At 38.3% G+C, this 21,887-nt stretch overlaps 1 protein-coding gene across 4 annotated transcripts in view; it reads right to left on the bottom strand.

The window, feature by feature from the left end:
- Positions 1–5,467: 5,467 nt before the first annotated feature.
- ca12 (carbonic anhydrase XII) overlaps positions 5,468–21,887 on the bottom strand; it is a 92,324-nt gene continuing 75,904 nt past the window's right edge. For 2 of the 4 annotated variants that reach the window (XM_056264913.1, XM_056264912.1), the window contains exons 4-9: positions 21,505–21,647; positions 19,265–19,360; positions 18,937–19,000; positions 18,685–18,842; positions 17,669–17,795; positions 15,469–17,021 (exon numbers count right to left, since the gene is read on the bottom strand). In XM_056264913.1, coding sequence (XP_056120888.1) covers positions 16,348–17,021; positions 17,669–17,795; positions 18,685–18,842; positions 18,937–19,000; positions 19,265–19,360; positions 21,505–21,647 — 1,262 coding nt within the window. In that variant the 3' untranslated portion in view covers positions 15,469–16,347. Of the gene's footprint in view, positions 6,361–11,675; positions 11,735–14,140; positions 14,223–15,189; positions 15,214–15,468; positions 17,022–17,668; positions 17,796–18,684; positions 18,843–18,936; positions 19,001–19,264; positions 19,361–21,504; positions 21,648–21,887 lie in introns of those variants that run through there. The other 2 variants (XM_056264915.1, XM_056264916.1) reach the window with 2 other exon arrangements.

A 21,887-nucleotide genomic window follows, 5' to 3' on the forward strand; every position in this document is an offset into this window, starting at 1 on the left:
ATATAGAACAAAGAGAAGGTAAATATCACAATATTTGTATTGTTTGTCCAAATGTTTTTATGTATTTCTAATTTGTATGATTGTTTTCAATATATATTTCAAATTATATTAGTAAACATATAATAATATGAAATAATATTAATAACATAGGCTAATTAATAATTATTATTCTCTTCTGTGATTGAGGTTTATAGCAGGTGTTATAGCGTTTAACCACAAATCTAAAAGGGAGGCGAGAGTCGGACACCTGCTATAAACCAATAAAGCTCATTTGTTATTACAGTTTTTCTCCATTGGTTTGGCTCATTTCTTGAAACAGAAATTACATTCTCAAAACAACATGGACAAACCTCCAAACCACTTGGCAATTGTTCACAACAGAATTGAATTTCTCATTCATTTCATCAAATTGCAAATGTCTAAGTACATGTCTCAATGTCTCAGTACATCTTTGCAAATGATTAAGTACAGGTAGCCTACATTTAGCACAATTTCCAAGTGAATAGATCTTGTTGATCTAAACTGATTGTTGATTCTCAGTCTAATGGTTGTTCACTCCAAAACGTGTCAGCGTCATTTCATTGTATAAGTCATCACATGCACAATAGTCTGTTCAATTGTCAAAATTAGTCAAGAACATAATACCATGAATACCATATATGAATCCCTTGGAACATTTGATAAATTTATTGCAGCAATTGACAGTCAGGTGAAACTAACTTGACTAACAAAGGAGTTTCACACATCTCAGATGACCAATCAAACAGTATGTTTAGTTACCTGACAGGTGCTGTCCATGACTGTGAATGCTGCCAAACATGTAAAGAGCTTGACTATGCAGGACCAGTACAGTTTATGAACATGGAGGCACCTGGCCAAGTAAATGAACAAGGGCAACTGTCTGCTCGAGGAGGAGGAGGAGGAGGAAGAAGAAGAAGGAGGAGGAGGAGGAGGAGGAGGAAGAGAAAGGGTGCGTGGTGGTGGAATAGGGGGAAGAGGCAGAGGAGCACGAAGACACCATGGACTATAGAGTACGGTGGCCAGGAGAGGGAGGGTGAGGACAGCGACCAGTGAAGAACTGTTAGTTGTGAAACTCCAGCTTTATTTACAGCACTGTAGGCTGCATATCATTTTCATTGTTTTTTGTTTGTGTGTCTATATTACAATATATTATGCTGTATACATTTTCTTTTTACTCTGATGTATGGAAGTTACTTTATGTGTGTGAATGATCATGGTTACAATTTCCTTGGCAGTATGAGTGTGTGATGTCAAACCTTAGATGTCAAACTCTTACCCTAAAATCCTATTTCTTTTTTTCAGTTTTATACACAATTGTATTCTGTTAGCTAGACTAAAAACAGTATAGTAACCATTGCCAATAAAGGACTAGGCTAAGGCTGAAAGGTGGACATGGGGGATATTTCAATGGTCCTCTGCATAGTGACAAAACATCTAAACATTTTGACTTGCAGGGCTTACACAATGCCATAGGGACGAAGCATTTTGGGGGCACTGACTGTTTAAATAAGAAAGAAATTTAGTTTTGACACATGAGTGAACTGTTTTGGGAGAGGTATGAGCTTTTGCAGGTGAACCATGGTGTTGTGCTGAACTGTAAGTCTGTTTTGCCAAATGATCTTAGAGTTTTGAGAATGTAATTTCTGTTTCAAGAAATGAGCCAAACCAATGGAGAAAAACTGTAATACCCCATGTCTATTGTCTACAGTTTTTAGTTAATCTGTGATATTTTTTTTATTTTTTGGCCTGTGTAAAAAGAGAAATATTATCCATCTAATGATCTTATTCTTATGTCAGAAACTGATTGTAGCACTAAAACCTAAATAATTTCATACTTCTCTATAGTCTTAAACAAAAAGTCTGCACAAGCTGCTTATTTGCTAATCTAAGTCGTTTATTGTCATTTAAAGCAGCAAAAAATAAAATAAATGTTTCTTCTGCTACTTTAAATTTAATAGGATTTTTTTTTTTTTTTTGCTGCTTTAAATGACAATAAACTACTTAGATTTGCAAATAAGCAGCTTGTGCAGACTTATTGTTTAAGAAGACTATAGAGAAGTATGAAATTATTTAGGTTTTAGTGCTACAATCAGTTCATTTCTGACATAAGAATAAGATCATTAGATGCTTTGGAGTTGAACGCCTTAGCTGGAACAATTTTTGAAAACTAAGATTATGTTATCATGGGGAGAAGATTTTGAATATTTTTAGTCAAAATTAAGTACTTCATTTTCATATAATAGTAGTAATAAAAGATTAAAGTTCTACACATGGCAATTTGCATAATAAATATACTAAATAATTTTATATTATTAAAATGTTAAAATAATATAAATAATGCCAAAAATACTATTTATTTCTTTTTTTATTGGGTCAATTTATTAGCAGCACAAAAAACATCACAGCACATATAGTTCACAATACCAAAACACTTTAAGACAGTTTTAAGACCAATGAGGAAAAATACAATGAAAAGTAACACCTCAAAATTCATGTGCACACAACTAACCCACATACAATAAATCCAAATCACATTCTGTCGCCTTTCTTTTCACATTTTCCATCAGAGGACAGTCTATTTCCAGATTCAGTGAGTGCTAAAGAGAATACAAAGGCTGTTAACTGGAAAATCACAAAGATTCTTCAGTCAGTCAACTTCAACAGACCGGTTAACCAGCTTAACCAGCCTAGAACAGCATTGGAACTGGTATAAGCAAAACCCACTGGCTTATGGAAATATGGACTTTATTTGCTTATGTCATACAGAAATCACAGCTTAAAAGATCTCCAAAGTCATATCATAATCAATATGATAATTCTTGAATAATCATATTTCTCAGTCGACTCAGGCTACATCTACACGAATCCGGATACATTTGAAAATGCATCTTTTTCTCTGGGCATCTACATGACACAGGGTTTAACTAAAAATGTAAACCTTTTATGCGTTTTGGCCGTTCACGAAAACGCCGCTTTGGGAGCCTGAAAATGCACACTTTTCAAAACGAGTTTCAAAGTGCAAGTTTTTGAAAAGATACCGTTATCGTCTCAGAGTAAACAACAAAAAGGCGTATTTGTGAAAACGGTGACGTCATACACACGTGTTCAGTTTATAGTAGCTTTGTCTTTACAATGTAAAATCGCCAACTACTGGTCTGGCATGAAAAATACAGCGTTTTTAGTCGGTCTTGCAGATCCATGTGAACCGAGATCGTTTTGTCAACGTTTTCAACTTTTCAAAAAACACAAAGAAAAAACTTTTCGGTTTTTAGTACATCGTTGTCGTGTAAACGTACCCTATGTTTTGGCCTTCCACCCACATTGAGACAGTGCTTTTGTCATGTGAAAACTGAGCTTTTTGAAGACACTAAAGTGGGTGTATTTTTAAACAGAGGTATTTGAAATCAATTATCTTTAGGCTACATCTACATTAGTTCATATACAGCGTTTTCATTTCAAAATGCTCTCTGTCCACACTAGGGTTTTTAAGCATTTTCCAAAAGTTTCTTGTCCACACTGAAACGTCGGAAGACGAGTGCATTTTCTGTCACCTTTACAGGAATGTAATAAGAAGATCGTACAAAGTAACATTTAATAACATTTTTAGCAAGACTGTGAAAGTGACCGGTATAAACATCACATATCGATACAATATGCATCACATGACAAAACGTGCCATCGTTTTCAAAAACCTCAGTTTTCACAGTCCACACTATAATACAAAATCTGCATTTTTAAATTGATCCACTTGGGCGAATGTCTTTAAAAAGCTCAATTTTCAGAGGACGATGCTGTCTCAGTGTGGATGGAAGGTCTAAAACTAGAGAAAAAAATGAATTCACACCATGTCGTAATTACGTTACTTCGAAATGACAACAGGTGAGAGAGCTGTGGGAACAGAGCGAGGCCGGTGGCGTGATTGCTAATGAGCCTCAAGTGTCTCACAGTGGAGCTCCGGATGGATAAAAAGAGGAATGACAACAGTGAAGAGCGAGAGAGGACCAGGCCTGGACAATTTTACGTTGTGTTTTGTTTATGTTTGTGCGGCAGTAGTCCATGAGGGGCTGCCGCTTTTATTTATTTTATTTTGTGCTTGTTTATTTTATATTAAAATTTACATTGAATGTTCGCCGGTTCCGCCTCCTTAACTGAACTAAGACATTAGACATAAGACATTTAGGTTATTTGACGCGTACGATCACACCGGTGTGATTAGAACGGTCAGTGCATCACGTGATCAACTGCTAAATTCAAACGTGCTTTCGCGCGTTGGCTGGCGCTGAGCCAGAGACAGACGCACTCAGTGCTGTCATATATCACAACTATTGAGTATTTTAAACCACATAATGTTTATTTTAGGTTTCAGACATTTAAAAACACATAAGTACTAGCAAAACAGTGATTTTGAATTAGTAAAATAGACACTGATGTCTATGGAAACGGCAACAATAATCATTTCCATTATAATAAGACAAAACGTTTTATTCATATCAGATACACATTGTGTAAGTAGCTTTACATTTTACCCTATTCTTCTCCTAGTTCACCGGCCACTTACTTTCATGTATTTCGTGAGAAACAACAGGTCCGATTCTCTGAACTGTGAAACAAACTAACATGGCGCCGCCCATCGTGCATACAGCTCAACTAACGCGATCGTTATAAATATGTTTAAACAACAAAACACATCCACTTGCACATATTTGACAATCGGAATATCAGTGTTTCATGCTGTAGCTAATACATTTGTGAATATTTTGAATAGAAAAGGAAAAAAGACATAAAAGCAGATCATCACTCATTCAGCTCTGTGTTGTGATTGCGCTGTGTCACGTGACAAGAAATGACGCGTCACCATGGAAACATTAAAGTGACAGGTTCTAAATAACGGTCGCCTTGAAAAACTCACGCTGGGGGGTCAGTTAGAATATTTTAAACTTACGTGTGAAAGGGTTAAGACATGGCCTGAATGCACACTTTCACAGTGCTGCTAAAAATGTCAAATGTTACTTTGTACAATCTGCATTTTACATTCTTGCAAAGGTGACAGAAAATGTACTCGCAAATGTCCTGCGGCAAAGACCAGACATGAAATGGCGATTGAGTGTGAGATGCACCATTGAGTGGTGGGATATTTTGCTAATTAAGTGATTGTGCCAGAAGATTACTGTGAAAACATCATTTTCGATGCACGATATATCGGCCACCATATCTGTATCGGTTGATATATGTTTTTTTATGTCTGGTTTATTATGTCTGGTCTATCTCATCTCAGTGAGCTTTTATTACATTTTATTCATGCGCAGTGAGATGATTTTAGCGTTTTCAGATGTTTCAGTGTGGACAAGTAAAAAAAAAAAAAAAAAATTGGAAAGCACTTGAAAATGCTGAAAAACATTTTCAAATGTACTCTATCTGGAATAAATGTAAATGAAGCTTCAAATCAAGCAGCTAATCAAGATCGTTGTGTACTTGAAAATTACAAGCAGGTGAAGGTGAAGGTTCAAAATCAGGATCGAGCCCCCCTGACGTAGCGTTCATCAAGCTAATCACTCGAGTCATGCAGTATCTTCACAGTTACAAGTCTGAGCATTACAGTACTTTATATTCGTACGGGTTACTGGGTGTGCATGGGCGTCTAGTCTCATGATTGCTCAGGCAACGAGAAGTCAAAGGTCAACCTACACGCAAGCTGGGAAACAATAGGCCAGTTCTGTGGCAAGCTCAGTGGGAACCGAGAGCGTGGCTCTTCTCGTACCCTTTCATTACTCTAATCGGTCGAACAGCACAATAGTAAATATAGGGTGGGGACATCATAACTATCCATCTCAGGCCACCACATATCCATGCTGAACCAGAACGTCTTCATTGCCTCGGGCAGAAGCTGTGTTTTCCCACCACATCTGACTGGCACTGCATGGAGAGATGTCACATGCCGCCGGACAGCAAAGGAAGGCCACCCTTGCAGAATATTGTATGATGGTTTCTGCTTCGCAAAGCACCAGGTTTGATGTTGACTGGTGGGTTATTCGCATGTGGTGAATTACATACTGTACGAAAATGACATATTTTTACTCTTCTCACGTGTCATCTTAGGTTTTCGGATCCTGTTGGATTAGAATGTGGTTGAAGAAGAACTCGGTATTCAAATAGTCTGAGTTCCTTGAACATTTTTGATCTAAATATTGCATGCAACTAGACGGTTCCTTAGCAACCAGGCCCATGAGCCAAGGAGACAAATGCAAATGATGGAAAAACGGATGGACTGCATGTGGATTTCAGAGCGTAATTTGCTCAGGTTTCGTCAGATGTTGAGAGGTTATACTTTGGAGATGTTTCCTTTGTTGTGGCAAAAATTCATCTCAAACAGACATCACTGCGTAAGAGACACTCAGAGTCAAATTATATAAAATAGAAGTATTTATTCTTGCAAGAATAGGAGCAGTCTAATACACAGTTGTTACCCTGTGCAGAAGAGTGACACACCCCCAGACAGACTGAACCAGCTTTTATCTAAGTTTCAAGGCCTTCTTTTCCCCCAGAGCCTTCCTCCTAGTAGTTTTCCATAGACTAAGCCCCCCTGCACCAAATGGCCTTCCGACATCTAGGTCAGAGGTCCCTGTTCGTCTGCTCTCTGGAGTGTCTCCCCCTTCTGCTTCCCCAGGTACATAAACAGAATCTTCTCTCACTACAAGTGAGAGACACACATGTGACATTCTTTGAATCATCTATATTTTACACATTGAATAGGTTCTCTCTCTTATGATATCTGTTAGGGATCAATGACTATTAAAATTTCCACAACAAATTCCCGCTTTTTATCATTCTGATTACCCATAATCATAACAATAAACAATAAGACAAATTTTAAGTCATATCCTCACACTTATACTCTTCATCTCTGATTTTTGCATAAATGATCACTCTCCTTGAACCTGTGAAGAAAAGTTTAGAATGAAGAAGCATAAGGCTGTTTTTGTGGGGGAAAGGCCCCGTAATATTTTAGCTAGCAAGTAAACATTTTTACGACGCCGGGCTAAGCGAGAAATCACTGTTCCTGCGCTCCTGTAAACAGACCCTCAGTCACGCCAGTAAGGAAAAAGGTAGTTATAACATAGTAAGGAAACAAAAAGATAAAAGTATAATAAAAATCACTCAGTTTCAAACCCTATCTTTGTACGCCATCTCGTAACACGGATGACCGCTGCTTGTAACCTTCTTTAAATCTTTTGCCCTTAATCTTTCTCAGAAAAATAAACAAATAGAAGAAAAACAAACAGAACATACATTTAACACATATCTCACTGTAGCTCCCGCTAACTGTATCGTCACATAATTTTGTTCATCCTTGGGATAGACTGTCATTTTCACCAATTGAACAGACAGCATGTTTCACCTGTCACTGTAATCATATTCACCCATGAATAACAAAATTATTAGAATAACAATCCTAACTCCTATCATTAAGCCTTTTCCATTAATCTACGCCCATCTTCATATTTCACCTCGGTTTTCCTAACCATATTTTGTTCACTTCTAATTCAATTTAGTAAGCTCTATTTAATGCCATATTTAACAAAATCTAACCAGAGAAGTCTTATAATTTATCCATTCTTCTAACCAATGCAGTTGTTCAATATTAACTCTAATATTTCCATTACAGACACAATCAATATATTTTCTACATTTACAATCAAATCAATACCTAGTTTGATTCAATCAAACAAAATCATCACAAAAACAGATTCTTCTGTTAAACTAAAACCATCAGTTGTGTTGATCATCTCGTTCGCCCCACGGACGTTCCGTGTTCTTTTACCTTTAACTTTTAATCCAAAACATGCTGTGGTTCTACTTAATAAGCTTCAACAATTATCCCTACCATTTACATTAATTAATAGATCTTCTCTTCCCAAAAACATTTTCCTTAAATATTTCCTAATGAATAAGTAACCAATCAAATCTTTTGATCTACTGTATATCAATACTAAGCCCTATTTTGATTTAATCAAATCAAATCCTCAAAATAATCACAAAACCACATTCTTAAATCATTAGTCGGTTCACATCCTCCTCCAGGCGTGTTGATCATCTCGTTCGCCCCATGGACTATGGGATGATTGTGGCCTGTTGGTGTTGTCTAAGGTGAGAGGCTTGGACCCAGGTGACACACTGATCTCCTGAGATCACCACCGCACCCCCACTGGAATGAACCATTTCCTGCTTCCCGTCACCTGTGAATGGAGACCTTAAGTATTTTGTTAGTGACCGCTTGTCTTGCCGCTCGTCCCCTTTGGTGTGACCTGTGGATTCAACAATCTGAAACATTATCACCGGATAATTTCTTGCTCACTTAATAGCACTCAGTCCTTTTCCCCTGAAAAACACATATCCACTTTGCTTATTTGTTCTTACATAATGGTAATTATTCTAGTTCTCAATAACGTTTCACATTTCTCAATCTCAATTTTAGTTGTCAAGTTCTCAATTACCATAACTTAATATCTGACCTCAAAGTTTTCTCTTCTAGGAGTTTATCAGTCTCCAATCAGGATTCACACTAACTTTTACAAGGCTACTGCCTCTTTTGCAGTTATTATAAATCATCTTTGAGATCTGTCTCTCTATATTACCTGAACCCTTTTAAAAATGCTTAATTAAAACACAATTCTCCTTCTAGTTACCTTTACTATATTTTGCAACTCACATTTGTTGCAGTCATTCATTTTGCATCAACCTGTATTCAATTCACTTATAAAAATTACTATTATAGATCTTTTCTTCAAAAGGATTCACTTTGAGATCAATCTTTTGACCTTGTTTTTTATCTCTTATTTCTCAGACCAAAAATTGTCACTGTCGTCATTTAAACACTGATCTATTTTCAAACCAATATTATTACCAGAAATGTGTTGTCATTTTATCACATTTTTAAACACCTTCTCGGTGGTAATTTACAGTTACCTACTAAATTGTCCTGATGACCACCATTAAAACTCTCTGTCATCTAGTGAATTTGTTTCAGCCTCAACTTCAGCATCAGACACCTGTCCTTGACTATAGTTTGATCACTGTGAGCTTGCAAACGGCTCCAACTAACTGCACACTCTTGAAGCAGTGTGTCCCATTCAGGAATGTAAACAGAGCCACTGATAAGCAGTTCTCTGTATTCCTTTGACCATCCACCAATGGCGGATTCAAATCACAATAGCCAAATCATACTCTTTATCATTATTATTGGCAGAACATAATTTCATGAGCAGCACAGAAAATGCTCAAAATATTCGAATTTGTTTTCTGTCTTTACCTTAGTAATTTGGTATTATCATCAACAACACTAATTACAAGTACTGTTGCTGTTATCCCAGCTTATCTTTTACAAAACATCATCTGCAAATCTCTTCAAAGTGAGATCTTCAGAGCAGAGCTGTTTACAGCATTTGCTCTCTTCTGTCTCACTATTTATTTACTTATTTATTTTCCCGGACTGTTCCGTTACTCTTCATAAAGTGTAACAATTTGTACATCATTATTTTCATTACAACTGGTTTGAAGCCTTTTTCTTCCATCACATTATTGTCTCAGTCTTATCTCTACTGTTTCTCCAAAACAGATTATATTACTCAGTCCGTAAATTACACAGACAACCATTATAGCTACTTGCTTCAATACCCTTATTTTCTTAATCTTAATAGAATAAAGCAGATATATCATCATTATTTTATCAAAATCTAGAATTGTTCCCCATTCTGCTTAAAACATTCTTCATATCATGTTAATCCCTGTCAATCATACAATGCCTTATTTTATTCTAAAACTTTTCATATCATTTAAACTTCCATAAATTCTATCAGACCATGTCTATTTTCATCACATATAGTTCTCTACTATATTTCTCCTTTCTTTTCCCTACATGCCAGTTCCTTCATTATCCTCTCCTTTCTTTTCTCAAACATGCCAGTTCCTTCATTATCTAACCAGTACATGATTGTTTGAACAATCCCCACACACACATGTCTCACACACCAACCTTTTTTGTTTTTTTTTCACTTCCCTCTTCCACCAAGTCTTCATATCACAGTTCCCTCTATTTCACACAGACAGCCTTATTGCTTCTTGCTACTTCAATCCTTGTCATATAAATTTAAGTTCTATAGACATCTAATGTCATGCATCCATTTACTGGATAAAGAAGTAAAAAAAAATTATTTCTCCTGGCAGTTCGACATTTTATCTTCAACTGAACAATCCATTATCTGTTCACATTTTTTACACACATGTTGAACGCAGCCACAACAACCTTTTGTCCCGCTGCCCTGTTCCACTGATTCTCGCACACTCTTAGTCTATTTGTGCTCATGGTAGCTCATGATCATGGTATTTTCTCAGTTTTTTTTTTCTCTAAAACATACATTTCCCCCCATACAGTCCTAGTTCTACAGAAAACCGGTGTATCAAATTTCGCAAGCTTGCTTTTGAGACATCCCCATACTGGCTGTTTTCTGTTCTCTGTGGATTTCTCTTCAACGCGCGTTCTCTTGGTCTGAAAGGCGTCCCTCCCAGACCCGATTTTTCTTTTAACCCAAATCGGTCGGGTTGCACTATTAGTGCCCTCCTAATTATGGTTTACCAAAAAATCTTTTCTGGTTCCCCCTAATTAGCCTCAGCACCTAAAAACAATTTGCTCCGTGGTGGAACAACTAATTTTCAGGGTACCTATCTGTTTGAAATCTCTTGATCTGTTACAGTTCTCACTTAATCCCAGATTATTTATCTGCTTGAAATTTCTTGTTCTGTTACAGACCTCAATTAATCTCAGATTTTTTCCTCTCGTATCTGTTTGAAATCTCTTGATCTATATATAGATCTCAATTAATCTCAGATTACGTACCACAGAAGCAGCCTTCAGCCAATATGGTTCAATTTCACTCTTCTCCCCAATTAAACTGAATTTAATTAACTTACCCAAAAGAAAATAAATTGAACTGTCTCTTACCAGAGATGCTTCTGTTGCCACCTGCGGGTTCTTTAGGTTCCAGTGGTCGATTCTCCCGGCCCTGATATCGGTCGGCCCCTCTCTCTCAAGTTTACGAGGTAGAGCTGGAACTTACTTAGCCCAGGTGGCCAAACACCGTCCGATCTCAGGTCCAGGAGGCACGTCCAAGGAATATCACTTCTGACACCAAAACTGTTGTGGCAAAAATTCATCTCAAACAGACATCACTGCGTAAGAGACACTCAGAGTCAAATTATATAAAATAGAAGTATTTATTCTTGCAAGAATAGGAGCAGTCTAATACACAGTTGTTACCCTGTGCAGAAGAGTGACACACCCCCAGACAGACTGAACCAGCTTTTATCTAAGTTTCAAGGCCTTCTTTTCCCCCAGAGCCTTCCTCCTAGTAGTTTTCCATAGACTAAGCCCCCCTGCACCAAATGGCCTTCCGACATCTAGGTCAGAGGTCCCTGTTCGTCTGCTCTCTGGAGTGTCTCCCCCTTCTGCTTCCCCAGGTACATAAACAGAATCTTCTCTCACTACAAGTGAGAGACACACATGTGACATTCTTTGAATCATCTATATTTTACACATTGAATAGGTTCTCTCTCTTATGATATCTGTTAGGGATCAATGACTATTAAAATTTCCACAACACCTTCTTTCTCAGCCAGTTTGTACGCAGTGGTTTTGTCTTTCTGCTCTTCGGTGTTAGATCTAGGTAAAAGAACAGGAGATTGGCAGTTAATTGTGGGAATATGTGGAACAATAAAACTGGTAAACTTGCATTAAGATGCAGTCACATCAGTGTGGCAAATTCACATGACCAACTTAAACACAAGCTCAATTTGCGTAGGGAACTTTTTCGCTCTTTTTTGAAACTCCTGACAAGGCATATTCCTATAAAATGACTGGATTTTGCCCACACTACGGGCAATTTTAAAGAGCAACGGTACATTTAATCTTATGAAAACTACTAATAAATTAATGTGGCATTACATACGCACATGTGCTGTCAGATCATTTCTATGTTAAAACAAACACATTGTCCTGGTAGTTGGATAAAAGCTGGAAAAGCAATGGATCTTAATCAACACATTCCTATTGAAGGCAACTTTTTCCATTTAGTGGTCTGTGCCTGAGGCTTCCTAAATTAATGTTAATTAATTATGGTGGGATCTTTACAGCACCGTCACATATTGTGTTAAATAAATGCATTATTATTAAATTTGAACTTTAAGCCTATGTGGTACACACAGTTTCCCTTCACTTGCAACAAACTGAATTGTGTCTTTTATGCCACATGGCATTTGATTTTCACACTTAGTTGTTTCTATAGTGGCAAAATTGCAATATGCAAATGTTTCCCCAAAATATTTCCCCCAAATTCAAAGTTCTGTCATGAAACTCTAGATGGCCCAGGCTGATAAGTCCTTAACTCAATCTGCTGCAATCATATCATTCTCTATCTACTTTTCCACCAATGGTTCGCGTCTAGAGCCAGAGCCTGTTCTCGGCCAGGCGAACCGGCCGCGTGTTTCCACAGACATGAGGAACGAACGGTGATATAACTCTACTATGTGTTGTTTACCTGCATATAGACACTTTTTGTGCAACAACACTATTACTTCACAACGTTAGCTTGAGGCAAAACAAAGGGAAACCTGGAGGCGGCCAATACAAATCAGCTAGATTGTCAGCTATTAAAGGGATAGTTCACTTTGAAATACATTTTTGATATGTTTTAGCTTAGTTTCCGCAGAAGTTTCAATTTTGATATTTTTAGGTCAAACCGTTCTTGTCTGTCAGTCATATAATGCAGGTCTATGGTCACCACCTCAAAGAGCATGCACAGAGAAGTCCAAATTAAACATGATTTAATGACTCGTAAATGTAAGTACACATTGATGGCCTAAGACACGAAACGAGCGGTTTGTGTGAGAAAACAAACAGTATTTATATCGTTTTTACCTCTTGTAACCACAGCCACGTCCAAGTGATCTGAGGGCGCGGGCGCTTCGGTCTGCGCGTTCTCACACAAACCGCTCGTTTCGTGTCTTAGGCCATCAATGTGTACTTACATTTACGAGTCATTAAATCATGTTTAATTTGGACTTCTCTGTGCATGCTCTTTGAGGTGGTGACCATAGACCTGCATTATATGACTGACAGACAAGAACGGTTTGACCTAAAAATATCAAAATTGAAACTTCTGCGGAAACAAAGACACCTACATCTTGGATGCCCTTGAGGTAAGCTAAAACATATCAAAAATTAATTTCAAAGTGAACTATCCCTTTAATATTTATAGTCGGCTACATAAGAAGCTTAAAACGTCATCTTGGTGTGCTGTTGGGTGCCAGAATCGACAGAGTACATGCTCCAATTTCAAATTTTATCGCATTTTGCCTGACAAAAAAAAAAAACAGATGACAGCTGTGGTTAAATGCAATAAAATGAGAGGATGGACAGAAACGATCATCAAAAATGCTAGCGATTGCAGCGCACATTTTATATCAATAAACTATTGTCTTTTGTTGGTATGGATTATGGTTTGGTTATGTGTCTAAAGATTTCCCATGCATGCCACACCTAGAGATGCCATCAGAAATTGGGGAACAAATTAAGTGATTTCACACGTAATGCTAATTTGTTTAGCACATAAGTTAGCAAATTTTTTGTCATACAACTTGCTAGCTAACGACCAGAGACTAAACATAAGTCTCCCCCCAAGACCAAACATATCAACACTGTCATATCCATAACCGTGCACTCCAAGAGTTGTCATGACAGAAATAAAAACATCCTTATACTTTTGTTGTTGGATCTATATTTTACGTCAAAATATCTAAGATGATTAAGGGTTCAAGTTTACAAGGAAACTCTTTGCCTTAGCTTCACACAAAAGTCTTTTTCAAACCAAGCAGCTTTCTGTTGGTCAACGCTGCGAATTCGAGTGGCCCATTTGAACCAGTTGTGATATGTGGGAAAGTGTTTTGAATCAATTCCCAATCCCATAGATTACTATTGAATTAACACGATTTCGACTGAAAATTCACAGAAGGTAAATGTGACTGCATCTTTATGTCATTTGTTTCATTTTGGTATGAATTAAACACTCACCTTTTTCTCAAAAGACACCACACTAGTGTAATGATCAGTAGCAGTCCTAGCATGGAGGCCACTATTATTGTTGCTAGTATACCTGAAAGGAGAATTAACCTCATAATTAACAGTATGTTTGATTACCCTCAATTGTTGGTTTAATTTTTGTACAACTTTGTATTATAAGTTTACAAAGTTTCCATTTTAACTTTGAACATTTATCAACGAACATGATCATAACCTGGTTTAAAATAAATTTTGTGCATGAAATGAAAGCCAGTGGCATTAAAGTCAACATGAAATGGCATTTGCAATCCATTTTATAGTCATAAAATAATGGATTCCTGAGTGAAACAAGATACTAAACAAGAAAACACGGCAGGATTTGATTTTATCCATAGGGAATTGATTGGATTGTGGAAAGTAAACGCTTTTGATCATTTTACTTTAGAATAATGTTTACTTTTGAATTGTGGATGTGAATGTGTGTGTATTAAGAATGTGTAGGGTAAATTTTGATTTCATGTTGACTTAATAAAAATAACTTACCTGCTTAACTCCTTAAATATACCCAGATTAGCTTATTGGTTAGCCGTTCTCAGTATGATTAGCAGTCATCACACAATAATGTTACACAGCTGACATAATGCACAAAAATACACAAATGTGGATATGATTACACATGTGGCAACAAAACCCAGTAGTGTCAAATGAGACATGCATGCTCATGGGCGCAGTGGTTTAAAGTAAAGATATCTGTCAGCCACTGCAGCACTACAATTAGAACTAAACCATAGATACGTCAATGATAAGGTCCCTAAAGTCATGCTAAATGAACAAACATGCCCTCTCCATATGTTCAATCTTATGTCAACAGCAATTATGCTGTGGTCAAAGACGAGTGACGTAACACTGCAGTTACACGTCACTGCATGGCCACCAGCAATTCGCCTTGCGTATGAGTGTCATAACGCAAGACGTCACGTCTGTTAGCCAGAGGTGAGGAAGTATCTGACATCACAAACACACACACACACACATGCACAAACTGTGTTACCATAACATACCCCAGCTCATCCAAGTAAAGTCTCCTTAGAGGAAAGAAAAGAAAACTGAATTGAGAGGAAAGTTTTGTATACATATTGCACATCCAAATTTTTTTGATCTTTTTTAGATCTTCATCAGCAGAAGAAATAAAGTCAAATGGAAAATAAATAGGTTTGAAATGACATGAGTAAATGATGACAGAATGTTCATTTTTGGGTGAAATATCCCTGTAAGGGCAAAAACATAAGATTCTGATAATTGTAGAAATTTTAACTCAATACAAAATCAAACATAAACAAATATGGCCACAGTGATACCTTATAATATTCACAAATCACTTTTGAACACCATTTAGAATAAAAACAGGGACATGGTTCTCCTTTACAAATGGAAGAAGTGATACATTTTTAATTGACGTTATGCTTTTATTTTACAATCCATGATCTAGACATTTCACAAAAAAATGATACAGACCAAAATCTGAGTCAGTGTACAAAAAGATTACTCTGTCTGCTTTCTCCTTCGTCTCAGATCACACCCAAAAAAAAACAGTACCACACAGAGTTCGAGAATGTTAAAATACTTAAAGTGCTGATTTTGTCCCTTTGTCCCTTTTAATTTGCGAATGACTCTTTTCAACCACAGAATACAATTACTGCAATACGCAGCTCAACTTTTCTCAATAAAATGTAAAAATATGTCCTCAACATTATGGTCTTCTGTTTTTTTTTGTGCATTGCATATCATAATTAAGATTGTTTGAGCCATACTCTCCCACAAAAATCACTAATGCTTAAAACAGACCAGCTTTTAGTCTGGACTAATCATTAGAGAGTTCATATGGAGTTTGGAAAAAGGTCTATTTTGTGGTCCTGTAGACAGCCATCTAGCAAATGTTGTCTAGCATACTGTCCAGTTCTTTGTAAAGTAACTACAAACTTCTTCGTAATTAGCGGCATAACATATCATGAACATTATTTGCTCACCGATTCATTTCATCTACTGCAAAAGCAACTAGTTTGAGAGTCTCTGAGACAGTGTTAGCGGGGTACCATCAAACTAAATAAATATTAGTCAAATGATGTGCTAGCCTTAGGAGCAGAGTTGACTAAATATTGTGCGTGACAGCGTACTGCGGAAATTTAGGCCCTCTGGGAGGTTTGCTGTCTTCTCTGGGTCTAATCTTCCCATTCAACACGTTGAGGTCTGTGGTAAGTCAAGGCTGAGTTGTAGTCCTTCGGCAATGTAGCTTGAGAATGCCCCATGGTGGTTTCCATGTTTGGGTTTCTATGCCGTTTGATTTGCCTCCTTATCTGCCTCAGCATGGCTTTAGTCAGTGATTGTTCGAGCTCAACTGCCTCATCCCGAGATCTTCCTTTTATGAGTTGCCTTATGGTCTGAAGGTCCAGATCAGACCGGCAGTGCAAGTAGCTCCTGAGGTTCAACTCAGGAAAAACAACCTCTCTCAGAGCTTCGACCATCAGACCCTTTGCATGGTATCTCTCGAGCTGGTGAACGACATTCTCCTCCAGGGATACAAAGCACATCCCTTTATCCGTACCCAATGCTCCCATATACCACGGTGTTGGTGTTTTCTTCCCAACGGAAGAGGAGTAGCCTGTGTTGTTTGGTACCTTATTGTTCGACCACTGCTGTTTTTGAGTTGCCTGGCTCCACTGTCCCTGCTTGTTGGTCTTTTTCCACTTTTTATCCACTCCTGGTTGGAGACTCAAGTTTGGCAGAAGCTGGTAGAGTCCTTCGTCAGCCAAGTCCGCAAGGTTGCCCACCAGAAGCTTCTGGATGACTTGCTTCCTCTGAAAGGGGGACGCCACTGAAAAAATACTGTGCAGTCCTGCACCAGACACAATGTAGAGGGGTGTTCAAGCAGAGCATTGCAACGTAGGACTGCCAGGGCAAAGCCTTACTAGCGCAGAGGCTGAAAGGAAAGATTAAGGACCAACCTTTCCTCTTGGTAAGTCAGCTTTTTAGGAAACATTGCCATGCAGTGAAGAACGCAGCAAGCGGTAGCCTGGGATATTGATGGATTGAGCCTTCATGCAAAGATGTTAGAAAACAGCAAGACTAAAGAAGATTACTGGGCTCCGGTGATAACAGCAATCCCAAACTTCTCTCATAGCATAGAAATGCCTGAGAGTTAGAAGCAAACTCTGTTATGCACCAACTCAGGTTTAAAGGAAAAGATTTATGTCAATGGAAGCATCTAATTTAAAACCCAGCATATGTTTCGAAGGAGCCTGAAGTAGCGAAGGTCTTTCATTGAGGAAAAAAGGTAACAGTGCATAAACTGAGGCCTTAGACAGACGTTGAGAGAGAGACAAAGCCATCTTGAAAGCTCATATTCCTATCAATTCTTTGATAGGAAACCATGATGCTCACATAAAGCACTGCAGCAGATATTTGAGCATTTCAGCTTTAGCCCTTCATTAGGCTTCCTGGTCATATCATACACATTCAAATTGCAATCTAAACTGTACTTACCGTCCTTAAAAGAAACCAGTACCACTCTGTTGTCTGTGAGTTGTGGCTTCCGGTAATTTCCATGAAGTGGCACGGTAGCAGAATCTTGGGCATAAGAGGCATACAGAGCTGTGGCCAATGCCAAAAACTGTAAAGACACAACAGTAACATTACTACAATATGGACAGGTGAAACTATTGCCTCAGAGGTGCATACCACGCTTAAAGTGTCATGGTTTGGCTAGTTAGCACCTGCTAATAGATACCGTAACTAGATGTACAACTGTTGATGACCATTCAAAAGTAGACATGCATTCTGACTAGATTAACTTTTCCAAGCAACACATGAATAATTTTTTCTGCCTTTCATATCACAGCTTACAAAATGTGCTAGTTGTTAATTGCAAACATGGCAGATTTCAACTGTAGTCTAGCATTAAATGTGAATGCTAATGAATAGCTTAGCTCCAGGTATTATAGACCTTTTAAGAGAATGTGTAGCCTATATTTAATAATAATTGCCGATTTGATTTTTTTAAGCACACAGTGCTCCCATTTAGTTTAATATATGTTTACCAGTCCTGTCTTATATGTTATTAGATAGAACAGTTATGCATAGAAAGTAGACAGTATATGAAAAAGTATTAGCGCTTGCCGTGTGGTTGATGTCCAATGCTAGCTGAGCAGAAATACATAATAGTGTTTCGCTTGGTCCCCTCAAAGTAGCGTTGGATTTTCTCCTTGGCTTAGCGTAAAGGTTGAGAGGTCCATCTATCTCCGTTTTCCATGTTCGTAGAGTTAGTTTGTGGAGTAAATATATATGCTATAATCTGTGTGTGTACAAAGCTTTTTTTTTGTTTCGCGTGCGTACACGTCACTGGTAGTTCCTATTGAGCTGGTTTAGACCCTACTCTGAAGCAGGAGCTAATTTAGTTCCCTCAAAAGGCATTCCTAGAACTAAAATCATTCCCAAATCCTGTGGTGCGAACATGCCAAAAAGCACGTTAGGCTTCTGAACAATAAGCGTGATTAATTTACTTGTTTTCTTGAAATGGTGACAGGTTTCCTGAACACGGTCCATAGCACACTGGGATAGCAGGGTGGTGTGGTCAGAGAACCATCGTAGCGGTAATACTCGTCCAGACGTGCTGGCAGCAGTGCACGGACGTTAAATGCTGGGACCTGTATTTTCTGATCTGTCAGATAACAGGTTAGTAATAGGAGTGTTAGCATACTTGTGTTGTGCATATCATAATCAAAGATATTTGAAACTATATGAAAGTAACGTACCTCTGTACTTTATCCCATTTATGTATTTGAAGAATTTGTCAAAAGCAGGGTTAAACTCTCCAATCTAAACAATATAAAACACTGCATGATTAGAAAATAGACTCATGCTGGGTAAATTTGTTGATGTGACTTTCAAGCAATGAGCTTATTATAGGGACAATTACCCTAAAGCATCTGGAGTTAAATGCCTTGTGGTGATGGCCCATTGTGGTTGTGGTTGTGATTCCCACAGTTGTGGGAATCAAACCGGAAATCTTCCGGTCATCAGCCCGAGTCTTAACCACTACACCACATCAGTCTCAGTGGTTTTTTTAAGGTCCGGACTCACCTCAATGAAAACTCCCAGCACAGCCAATCCATCATGCTTGTCCACTGCCATTGAGATGTTTAGGTATTTGTCAGAATTGAAGTGTACTACATGCATCTGGATACAACAGAAAAGGCTGCCTTTAATGAGGACTCATAAGTAAATCTATCCATCCATCTATCAGAATTTCTTTTTTAAATCTGATTCAAACCACATTTGGAGGTGGTTTCAGCCTTGTTACCAAAGCAACCCATGCAAATAGGTTGGTTATGTCTGGACACACAAATCTTTTTTGTTTACCTACAATTAATAGTGTGGACAGTCTGTTTTGTAGCGCAGAATCTGACGGAAAAGATATAGTCCGGAAATAATTTTCGTTTAGGCTATCTACAGCTCAGATCTAGAATTCAGAAGTGAAATAGCCCTGTAATATACACTCACCTAAAGGATTATTAGGAACACCTGTTCAATTTCTCATTAATGCAATTATCTAATCAACCAATCACATGGCAGTTGCTTCAATGCATTTAGGGCTGTGGTCCTGGTCAAGACAATCTCCTGAACTCTAAACTGTATGTCAGAAAGGGAAAGAAAGGTGATTTAAGCAATTTTGAGCGTGGCATGGATGTTGGTGCCAGACGGGCCGGTCTGAGTATTTCACAATCTGCTCAGTTACTGCGATTTTCACGCACAACCATTTCTAGGGTTTACAAAGAATGGTTTGAAAAGGTAAAAACATCCAGTATGCGGCAGTCCTGTGGGCGAAAATGCCTTGTTGATGCTAGAGGTCAGAGGAGAATGGGCCGACTGATTCAAGCTGATAGAAGAGCAACTTTGACTGAAATAACCACTCGTTACAACCGAGGTATGCAGCAAAGCATTTGTGAAGCCACAACACACACAACCTTGAGGCGGATGGGCTACAACAGCAGAAGACCCCACCGGGTACCACTCATCTCCACTTCAAATAGTAAAAAGAGGCTACAATTTGCAAGAGCTCACCAAAATTGGACAGTTGAAGACTGGAAAAATGTTGCCTGGTCTGATGAGTCTCGATTTCTGTTGAGACATTCAGATGGTAGAGTCAGAATTTGGCGTAAACAGAATGAGAACATGGATCCATCATCCCTTGTTACCAATGTGCAGGCTGGTGGTGGTGGTGTAATGGTGTGGGGGATGTTTTCCTGGCACACTTTAGGCCCCTTAGTGCCAATTGGGCATCGTTTAAATGCCACGGCCTACCTGAGCATTGTATCTGACCATGTCCATCACTTTATGGCCTCCATGTACCCATCCTCTGATGGCTACTTCCAGCAGGATAATGCACCATGTCACAAAGCTCGAATCATTTCAAATTGGTTTCTTGAACATGACAATGAGTTCACTGTACTAAAATGGCCCCCACAGTCACCAGATCTCAACCCAATAGAGCATCTTTGGGATGTGGTGGAACGAGAGCTTCGTGCCCTGGATGTTCATCCCACAAATCTCCATCAACTGCAAGATGCTATCCTATCAATATGGGCCAACATTTCTAAAGAATGCTTTCAGCACCTTGTTGAATCAATGCCACGTAGAATTAAGGCAGTTCTGAAGGTGAAAGGGGGTCAAACACAGTATTAGTATGGTGTTCCTAATAATCCTTTAGGTGAGTGTATATATTTAATGAATAAACAGAGAGAGAGAGAGAGAGAGAGAGAGAGAGAGAGAGAGAGAGAGAGAGAGAGAGAGAGAGAGAGAGAGAGAGAGAGAGAGAGAGAGAGAGAGAGAGAGAGAGAGAGAGAGAGAGAGAGAGAGCGCAGAGTTATCACCTCATTGCTGAGAAATATAATGCAGCTTTCAGTAGTGACTTTTATTTATAAAAGTCACGGGCAGAGGTTGAAAACCAGCTCCTGAATGTTTCTGTGTGCGTGCAATTTCTTTTCTTTACAAAGATAAATATAAAGTTCCCACCTCAATAAAAAGCTGTGAGCGACCGCGTACAGGCACGTCTGCCTCATAATACAACATTAAAAAGCTATCTTTGTGAATAAACATGTTGTCCTCACCTTGTGGTGGCTTGGAATTCAAAGGGGAATTGGATATGCATGTTTAGACTAAGGTCGGATGTCCAGATATCAGATATGTATCTGATTTAAAACCACATTTGGAAGTGGCTCAGATTGGATTTTAAATCCTCTATAATAGGGTTTAGGGCATTTGTTCAAGCATTAAACGTGTTCACAGTAATGGTAAGGTCTTGTTTTGGGGGTTTACTTTACCTCTCCAGCAAACCGATTGCCATTAACAGTGTGTTCTGATCCAGTCAGCAGACTGGAGGAGCCCCAGTGGAAATGGAGTTGAGCTGCTGAATATCTGTGAGGGAGGCTGGAGATGTGCATGTGAGACGGCAAGGACAACAGCACTGTGGGTACAAAAGGAAAAAATAAATCCATTTCATCTTTAAGGCAAAATTTCACTGGCAAGAAATGTTCATTGTGTAGAGATGCTTGAAGAATCACACAGAAGTCACTTTCAGACAAGCAGGATTTTGTTAGTCAATAAGGCACATTTGTGTGAAAGACAATAACCTAATACAAAATCTGCATGGAGAAACGTTTCGCCCTCACATAAAATTCTCAAACGCACGGACTATTATTGAAAT

The sequence above is a fragment of the Rhinichthys klamathensis genome, unplaced genomic scaffold, assembly GCF_029890125.1.
Source record: "Rhinichthys klamathensis goyatoka isolate OS25496 unplaced genomic scaffold, OSU_Roscu_1.1 h1tg000228l_1, whole genome shotgun sequence".
NCBI classification, from domain to species: Eukaryota; Metazoa; Chordata; class Actinopteri; order Cypriniformes; family Leuciscidae; genus Rhinichthys; species Rhinichthys klamathensis.